The sequence below is a fragment of the Penaeus japonicus genome, unplaced genomic scaffold (genome assembly GCF_977035675.1).
Source record: "Penaeus japonicus unplaced genomic scaffold, GWHDUDI00000001_assembly GWHDUDI00000018, whole genome shotgun sequence".
NCBI classification, from domain to species: domain Eukaryota; kingdom Metazoa; phylum Arthropoda; class Malacostraca; order Decapoda; family Penaeidae; genus Penaeus; species Penaeus japonicus.
In genome coordinates, this window is record NW_028234420.1 from 11,613,969 (window position 1) to 11,623,968 (window position 10,000).

The following is a 10,000-nucleotide window of genomic DNA, read 5'->3' on the forward strand; positions in this document are numbered from 1 at the left end:
AAGACACCTCTAACATGAATATCATCTCAAATGGTTAGCAAATGCATATCTTTGAAAACAGTTTAAAAAAAAGTAAAAAAGACAAACACATAAGAACATGACAGGAAAGGTATCTTCAGAGTAAGAAAAGACAAAGATAAAAGAACATGAAAGATCAAAAGATACAAATCATCACTTAAAATTTTTCTTCAAAAAAAGAATTATCTGCATTAAAAGGATACATTCATTATATGGAGATAAATCCAAATCCAAGATTGGGGCAGTGTGGGCATACACTTCACCGACACATTGGTGACTCTCTGGATATCGCCGGTACCTGTTTACTGAGCGACCTGTAAAAAATAGTTAAGAATGTTTATATTGTCCAAAATACATTTAGCCTAAAATATTTAAGATTCATTAAACACTACTATTTACTATGAATTTTGCTTTTATCATAACTAAACTGAAGCACATACCTTGAGCAGAGTAGAGCAGACCCCCACTGTGCGTATACTTCATGCGAGACACACGGCCAGGACTCACTTGTTTGCTCTCCCACTTCCAAGGACGTTCACCTACACACCAACAGACTAGGCCTTCACCTGTGCTTGCCATCATCACACCTGAAAAGTGCGACATCAAAAATATGATTACATGGTATTCTTAACATATAGTATGCAAGAATTATTGTGAAAGAACAGACTATCTACTAAGTAACTCAAATTTTTCTAAAAATTCATTAAGCTAATGCATGTGGATCAAAATGGAAATCTCATAAAATATGATAACACTATTCTAACAATTATATGCATTCTTGAGTGGCATCAGCACACAGAACTGTGAAAGACTTCATAAACAATGATACTACTTTATTTTTTGGGAATTAAAATGGTCTCACTATGGTCAACTGTGAAATTATCTAGTCTTATTTATTTCTATGATGATAAAGAAAGTTTGTTTTGCAACTAAGTAAATTTCTTTAATTTTTTGTTTACTAACTTTTTAGTTTAACAGAACCTAATCACCTTTTTTCACTGTAAGAATGACCTGAAAGAACTTATGACAAACTCAGGATTTCATCAACATTAACCCATTCACGCCGGGGCGGAATTTCGCCTACTCCCGATAACGCCGGGAAGATTTCAAGCGCGCAACCGTTCGTGCCGGGGTGTTTTCCCGCTGCGCGCGGTCGCTCTGACGCTCGCAGAGCGTTTTTCACCCACCCTATCCTTATGGTTTGCGTGATTGCGTCTAAAGTGTAATCATGTGTAGAAAGTAGTGCTATGTTCAGAGGATGTATATCAGTCGAAAAAGATGTTATAGCACTGTTTTTTTAGTGTTATTCTATTGAACTTTTTCCATATTCTTTACTCCTATGTTGTAATACCAATGGGAAGTGGAAGCATTCTTCTAGTGAGGTAACAAACATAGTTTTTTTTTTCAATTTTTTTTTTCTTCCTAAACGAAAAGAAAGAGAATATGAACAACCATACATGTGCATACAAGTGAACGCAAGTAACAGCAATGTTTTTTCAAGTGTCATTTTCTTTTAGTGGGGCAACAAAAAGATGTTATATAATTTTTTTTTTTTTTTTTTTTTTTATTCCTCGGCCAATTACAATTGATTTTACGATAGTCTTTCGACTCAGATCATCATATTCAACAAATCAGAAACAGAAATCACCATGCCGTAATCAATATTACGTATGTACCTGAGACGTCATTCATATTACGTTATATCCCATTTTCTACTATTTAGAAGGATAAACTAAAGTAGCTAAGACAAATCAAGTATGAAAATCGAATTGTACTAAGAATAATCTATCATTCTAATGCGGACGTTTCAGCACGTCGCTACTGGCCTCCCGGCGCGCGGGCCGAAAATGTAGCACGTGCCAGGACGTCACCCGGGTCCGGGGCTTTTTTCGACCACGTGTCAGCACGTCAACCGGCGCGAATGGGTTAACAATAAAAATATGATCAAATCATTTCCTTCACAAAGAAAAAATTCCTAACAAGTCAGTATTTGTGAATGATGATTTTTTGAGAAGTATCAAGATTTTTTTTCCAGAGTTAAGGTGTATTTGAGCAAACGAATAACACTGATAAACATCATCTGTTGTCTGGGGTGACTACTAGATTCAGTTTTACTATGAGGAATTCCGAGTTATATATCTAAATTCCTGTGCATATTATCTTGTCTTATTACATTTTTTTTAGTTTTCTGATCAGATTTCTTAATTGCCCAGTTCTCTAGTCAAATAATTCTATCTTACTTCAGGTACAATTTGTCATATTCCCTTTGTATATTATTCTAAAGATTACTTGAAGATTTGTAGAAATTATAGCATTGTGTCATTCCTTATAATCAGGATGACTAGAGGTTATCAAGTGATTATTCCAAAATCACTGGTACAAGACTGTGTTCCTTCATGAATGTAAAACAAATTCCACTCATTCACAATACTCACTGGGATAACCCTGGGATACTGTGGTGTTGTAAGGTTCTGGGGAAGGTGCTAGGCATGTCACAGGTGGCTCCGTAGTGAAGGCACACAAGGGCCGCCCATCCACACTATTAACTTTCACCTGACCGACAGAAGACCCAGAAACCAACACAGCTTTCCCTGAGCCCCATGGCCATGACCCATCCAGGAAGCAAAGGTCATTGATGCTGTCCTCGTGTAACTGCAAAAAGGTAAATAACTATCAATCTTGAGGTTTCTCTTTATATTTCCATGGCATGAAATGTACTCTTTTAAGTCACAAGATACTCCTATCAAGAAAAACAGTGCAAACATTTTTTATATAAAGATGAGATTAAACCTTTTTTTTTTTTTTAACAAGTACTTTCAAATCTCGTTAGAGTACATACATGAAATCTATGAAACACTACATATACATATACAATATATTAGTTTCAATGTAATAAATGATCATAACAAAATGAATTGTTGACTTTCTAACCTATCTAAAAGCCAGAGTATTTCTATAAAAATAAGTTGGCTATTACAAAATATGTGCAAGAGGATTTGACAGGAAGAAAAGTAGTTCGGGTCGTTAAACCATCTGACACCGAGATGGGTCAAATCTTAAGAAGTTGGGCCTGGGATGGGCATCTTAAGATGTTATGTTTTCTATCAACTTATGGTATGATATACAAATCTGCAAATAATATATTAATAAAGAAATACTAATTAATATTTGGTATGATGTCTGTTATACAACTGAAAGGATTAATTTGCTTGTATTTTGAACTAAAAGAATGCAATGTGATAGTGATCTGTGTTATGAGCAGTCATAACACATAAGCATTTGCTTAGGAGATAGGTCTGTATTGCAAAATTAGGTGAACAACACAGAAACTTACTGAAACTTATAGTATATCAATGAGTTTGTGATGGTGTGAGTAAAATCCAAGGAACAATATTGACATGAATTAACCCTTTCCCGACGGGGCACGTGCTACGTGAAAACCCCTATGCCAGACGATTGCAATATCGCATTGAAATCGTCACACTGGCATGATGCCCCGGCATCGGGAGTTCGTGTGACACACCGTCGTCATAGGGTTAAGAGAATTGTGGATTTTGTCATAAGCAGTTCATAAAATCAAATTCAGAAGCAGACTATCAAAAGAATGGCAGAAAATAACACATCGCAAATAGGAATAACTTAAACTGCTGTGTTATTAATCCATTAGAGTGCTTTGCAAACATTAGACACAAAGAGAAGAAAAATCTTTTTCTTGTAATGTTTCAGACCTTCCTACACTGCTTTCATTTAATTTCCAACTAATTCAGTTTTAGCAGTGTACCCATATAGGCATAGTAGTATGTGTGAAAGGTAACTTCCATAGAGCTAGTATGGCACCTGGTTGGACAATCCTTTTAGTGAGCTAGTGTGGTGTTACGGCTAGGGGCCGGGATTCTCACTTTGAGGTCCTGAGTTTGAGTCATGGTCAGGGAGTTAAATTTATATTTGCATAGTAGCATCCTTGTTTTATTATATATATAAATATATATATATATATATATATTTATATATATATATATATATATATATATATATATGTATATATATATATTATATATAGATATATATATATTATATATATATATATATATATATATATTTATATATATATATATATAATATATATATATATATATATATATATATATATATATATATATATATATATATATATATAAAATGCAAATATATACTAGTAATATTAACCCAATGATGAAGGTGTGTCACACCCGTGTGACACGGCAAAGTGCCTGATGACAGGGTGACACACCAGTGTGACCTCCCTGAGGCGATATTACTGTACATAGGCCCGGCATAGGCGATTGCCAGTTCTTGCCGGGCCCGTCGGGATTGGGTTAAGACAAAGAGGGTTCTTGTCAAAGCAATAGCTCGTGTAGTTATAAAATTCAAGTGCAAAATATCTAGGGTATCAAGTTGTTCTAACATATAAATGCATTATATATTTTTGCTAATATAACCCAAATTTGAAAACATACTGACACCCAAAATTGATTGATATCAAATCAGGTATTACTATTAGATTGTTATCATAATTATTATTATTATCATTAATTTTTCAAATTTTATAAAAAAACAAAACAACTAAATCAGTAAACTTTCTTTTCTAAAAAAATCAGTTTCATTAATCTAAGAATAAGGCTACCATTTCTCTAAATGTAAGAACCAGAAGAAATTATCAAAATTATTTCCACTCAAATAACTACACAATATACTGTAATCCACTTTAGCTTCTTATTGCAAATTTTTCTTGGACTCACTTCTCTTCACAAATAGTTAAAATAAGCTTTAATTCCTTCATTACAACTGTCTCTCAGTCCACAGCATAACCCTGTACAGCAAATTGAATGATCTTTTACAGCAAGCCAAAATTCACGATCTTTCAAATCCTCTTTCTTGCATAGAGATTATACAGACTTGTGAATTTGTGAAAAGTAAGATGAACATTCAAGATACATATACTGTAATTGTGACAGCTTACATCATAGATAAAATCTAATGGCAGTGGCATCCTGAGATCCAAAAGGGTAATCCCCCTTGCATTAACTGTAATGCAGGCAGCTAAATAGGGCAGATCAGGGTGCATAACCAAGGGCTGCCGACCTTCCCCTGGACTAACGCAGTTATCATATGCCAATACAGGGGTTCCTCTCTCCACATCCACAATGCTGACTTTCCGGGAGACAGATGTAGCAATGACCTGCAGAAAAGATAAGGAAAAAAATGTGTATTAAAAATATCTAATGTCTCATGACAAGTAAATTATATATTTCTTTATCACATAAATTACATTCAAAAGAGCAGGTAGTAGAAAAAGGTTTTCACGTTTAACAAGCAAATATTTGAAAGCAAATACATTCTAAATAATCCTCAGAAAAAATATTTCTGCCCATCTTACCTTAGAGCCATCAGGAGAGAATGTAAGGGAATTGAGGGCACGTGCCAAGCTAAGAGTACCAAGAGGAACTGTGCGTACTAATTCTCCTCTTAGAGCACTTAGTATTGCTATCTCTCCATCACTCCCACCAAAAGCAAACGTGTACCGGTCCTGTTAAAGAATGGATTGTGTTAATCAATAACTTTTCATTATCTCACATAACAAATATGTAGTATTATAAAGTAAAGTAAAGTTAAGGAAAGGAGAGAAAATAGGTTACATGATATTAAACAAAACAGATAAAGAGAAAGATGTAAAAATATTAAAAATCATGATACTTTCAAGTCTGATATTTATATTATCCACATTCTTATATATCTACTGTCCACTGCTTTTCAAAAGAGTGGACTAAAGCACTGAAAATTCCAATTCTAGGTCCAAAGTATCCTGATATTTTTATTATTACTTATTTTTACAGAATATTGTCATTTCAAATTTAGAAATGATGGTCTTATAAACCCTGCAAGAGAAAAAAGAAGTTACATTTCATGGTACTAATCTGCCAGTCAAAGCATGGACTGGATACTTGAAAGCTGGTATCTATAAGCATAGTTGCTTCATAATAAATTTCTAAGTAACCTGCATTAATGAAAATCTATATGAACTAACCTCAAATAATTTCTCAAAGCTTTCTACAGTGTTTCTCATCTCTACCATTAGCATTATGTACCTCAAAAAAATATTGTTGAGAATTGTTAATTTTAGATTTTAAAAATAAATAAATAAATAATTTACATCACTTATATAAATGCATGCCTAAAAAAAAATATTAAATAACATTTGCCATTGAAAACATTTAGAAATATAGAAGGCAATATATAGGAATAACTGCTAAGCAAAATGAACAAAAATACAAATAAAATAACACATGAAGCTCATTTTGTTACAGGATGTGGGGAACTATGCTAAATTGGAAAATTCCAAACTCCAACACAAAGTCAACAGTTGTATCTCTTAACTTCTGAGAATGTTTCACAATGCTTCCTTCTCTGTAGATAACATCAGAGGTCTGTTTTTTTTGACACATCAATGCATTTGTCTTCTTTATGATTGTTTAACCCATTGCAGACGGGGATAGATTGCTTGACTGGTCCTTAGAATGGGCATTAGTGCAACCTGCATGGCACCCCAGATGGGTTTTATAGAGAGAGGCAGCTTCATGCGATACATAGTCTTTTGTGGTTTACTGTATTGTGAGACTTATCTGTGCCATATGAAAGGCTTTATCAATGTTGCAGTAGACTAAAATTGTACTATAGGGTCCATATCAACTCATTTATGTTCTTTATACTCAGTGTGATAGAAGTATTGCAGTTTTATGGGAAGACAAAAAACTTTTTTCGCATTCAAGTACTTTCATAAACAATAACAAGGAAATAATCATTCACAATGAAGATAATATGAAGAGATGGGGAAGAGGAAGGAAACCTGTGCTTATGACTGCTAGTACCACAGCACAAGGAAGCTATACTGGCATAGGGGCACACTATAGACACTGGACATGGTCTGGGTCATCTTTTTCTTCTCATTCTACCTGCACATCCTTACTCGTCTGTACTTTAAGAAGATGGTGGATGCTAGAGACCAGGGATGGGTACCGTTAAAGGCTCTCTTTCCTGCTGGTGCTAGGAAGGGGTAGCGCCAATTAGGTTTGCGATTTAAAACTAAACCTACTTTGCTGAATAGTATAGTAATGATAATTGTAATCCTCAGTCACTAAATAGAGTTATTACTCTTAGCGCAATAAAGAAAAACAGTGATCCACTCCTTCCCAATGTCAATTATGCCATGGCAACTATCATCATATTTGTTATGACAGTGGCCATCAGGCCAAAGACTTGTCTGTCATATATTTCATGACACCCGTCTGCAATGGGTTAACATATTTGAATAATTTTCTTAAGAACATGAATTTTAATCAAATAGTATGACCGTTAACATCACATCTTTATTTTTTTCTGCACTGCAATGAAATGCAATGTCTAAATAATTTAAATATAATATTCAATTTAACAAGAACAGCATGGAAAGAGAATAACGTCAGGAAATCTTATCCATTTAAAGTAAAGTGAACACAAAATATCTTTCAGTGTTTTTTGCATCAGGGATATGAATGATAAACAAAATGAAAATATGAAGAATGAAAGTTAAGCAGATGAATTACACCATCTTTTTTTTAAGGATTATGAGCTTCTGAACCAATAAACTGTTATATGCAAGATCTTTTCTTATCTTCATTCTTAATAATGTCAAAATGATTACCTGAAGAAGGAGAGGAGAGGATAAATCCACAGTGGCATCACTGATTTAAATTGACTGAATAACATAGTTTTTAAGTATCAGGTTAAGAATCATCCACATAGTTTCAGTGCAAACATATTCCTTACAGTGATCTGGAGTCCAGTTCCTCAAGGAATTCAATGTCCAGAAACTGGATGTTCCCCTGGAAGTAGAGGGGCTAATGATCATACAAGGAATCTAATACCCAATATGAACTCTTTGATTCTTGATTCAACAGACATTGGTTTATCCCATCAGAGACCTTGTCATGCAAATGAAGGCAACTTGTAATGTTCATTGTAGGAAATCAAATAAAAAGCTAGGATATAAATTCTGAGATAGCTGTCTTTGAGAACTTATATAATTTATTCACATTTCCATTATTTTTCTTTCTTTTATTGGCGGCATCATTCTCATTGTTTATCCTCACTTTCTTCATGTGTTAAGCAATATTTCCTTTCTTCATATAATTTTAAAAATTAACACAAATGATTATAAATACACCCCAAAACAAAACCATACTATAAAAAAATATTTATATCATTTACAACAAATTACAGTAAAAATTTGGTGATGTAAAACAAAATTGCACATAATAAAAATATAATAAGCAAAATTGCTACACAACTAAAACCATCATCACAAATACAAACGAAGAATATGTCTGAATTATGCTGGTAAAAAAACCTTTTTCTATTGTTCATCTTTTAGAAACAAAGAATTCAGGACAAATACAACTACTATTACCATTAGTAGTAATACAGATGAAGAAAAAGGAAAGAATCAAAAGGGGGAAAACTTGTTGCTGCTATAATATTTACAAGATTTGATGTTGATAGTTTAATAATCAAAACTATAACAAATAAAAAATATAAAAGCCAAAATAAATAATAATTCTTATATTTTTTTCTGTATGTAATGGATGCTGTGGTTAAATAATTCTCTCTGTCTATCCTACTCTCAGTGTTTATTTTTGTCTATATAAAACTAAATAAAAGATTAAAAAAAAATTCAAATGTAAGACACTCTAGCTTACAAACACTAAACAGCTGAATTTTTATAGAATTACGAGAGAGATATAATTCATTTCAGCCTCCAGGACACTTCACTTAAAATCTACACAAAATCTAAATAAATTCAATGCTTTTACCTTGGGATGGAATGCACAGCATACTGGAGAATTACTTTCCTGGTGCAGAAACTGCACACTGCCCTCCTCCTGCATCCTACTGCAGTGTCTATTGCTGCTACTTGCATCACAACCACAAAGACAGCTGGGTTGTCAGGCACACCCTCAACAACTTAAGTTCCTCTTCATTCTGAAAACTATATCAAAAGAGGTTATAAAAGATATACACAATACTTCATCATATGTACAAATACTACAATAATTCCTGTTATGAGCCCCCTAATAAATACAACAATAATACAATTATCATAAAATCCTTCATTACAGTTTTGTAGCTGTTAACAGTGAACCTTGCCTCATTTGACACGAATACCAAGGGGGTGGGGGGCAAGTGCAAAGGGCTTGGTACTGACATAATATGCAGCTATAAATATGATATCCCTCTTACGTATTAAGGAACCATCAACATGTGCAAAAAGAACATTTTCTCTATCTCTGTCTGGCGCTAGCACTGCACACCTGCTACTGACTAATGATAGACTCTGTGCTTCTTGGTACTTCAGCTTACAAACCTCCATCCTGTATGTTACAGTAAAGAAGAGCTCGTAGAAAACACTGGTGATCTATTGTCAAATAATAAAACAGTTCTAGTTTTATCCTACCAGCTTATGCATAGTAGACGTTTGTTTGCCTTTATTAGAGTGCCAGAGGTACAAAGGCTGTGGCAGTTGCTTGACACTATGCTACTATCTTAATATTAAGGTTGCAGAGCTTCTATTATATACTTCTGCAATTTGCAAGTTGATCTGGGCAGAACACAGGCAATAGCAGTGAGAAAAGAATCAAATTATGAATTCTGCTGTAGGTGTTTACCCAATATTTACCAAATCATGTTAGATTAGTACTGTAGATATAGCCTTTAAAATAAATATATATCTCCCTAAAAAACAAAGAAATAACTAAAAGACAATATCTAAAAATTGAATATGGAATCATAACCAGTATTTCAAATATATTGTAAACATGTGTCAGCAACCGACTTAAAATCCCCTGAACTTGCAATATTTGCTTCTTTCTTTCAACATCCGTAAATACATCAAACTATCACGAAATTTTTA

The 10,000-nt window shown here is 33.6% G+C and overlaps 1 protein-coding gene across 2 annotated transcripts in view; it reads right to left on the bottom strand.

Annotated features, from left to right (window-relative positions):
* LOC122245918 (uncharacterized) overlaps window positions 1-10,000 on the bottom strand; it is an 11,855-nt gene that overhangs the window by 1,355 nt on the left and 500 nt on the right. For both annotated transcript variants that reach the window (XM_043004068.2, XM_043004059.2), the window contains exons 2-7: window positions 8,904-9,079; window positions 5,435-5,584; window positions 5,018-5,236; window positions 2,454-2,670; window positions 459-605; window positions 222-332 (exon numbers count right to left, since the gene is read on the bottom strand). In XM_043004068.2, coding sequence (XP_042860002.1) covers window positions 222-332; window positions 459-605; window positions 2,454-2,670; window positions 5,018-5,236; window positions 5,435-5,584; window positions 8,904-8,978 — 919 coding nt within the window. In that variant the 5' untranslated portion in view covers window positions 8,979-9,079. The remainder of the gene's footprint in view (window positions 1-221; window positions 333-458; window positions 606-2,453; window positions 2,671-5,017; window positions 5,237-5,434; window positions 5,585-8,903; window positions 9,080-10,000) is intronic.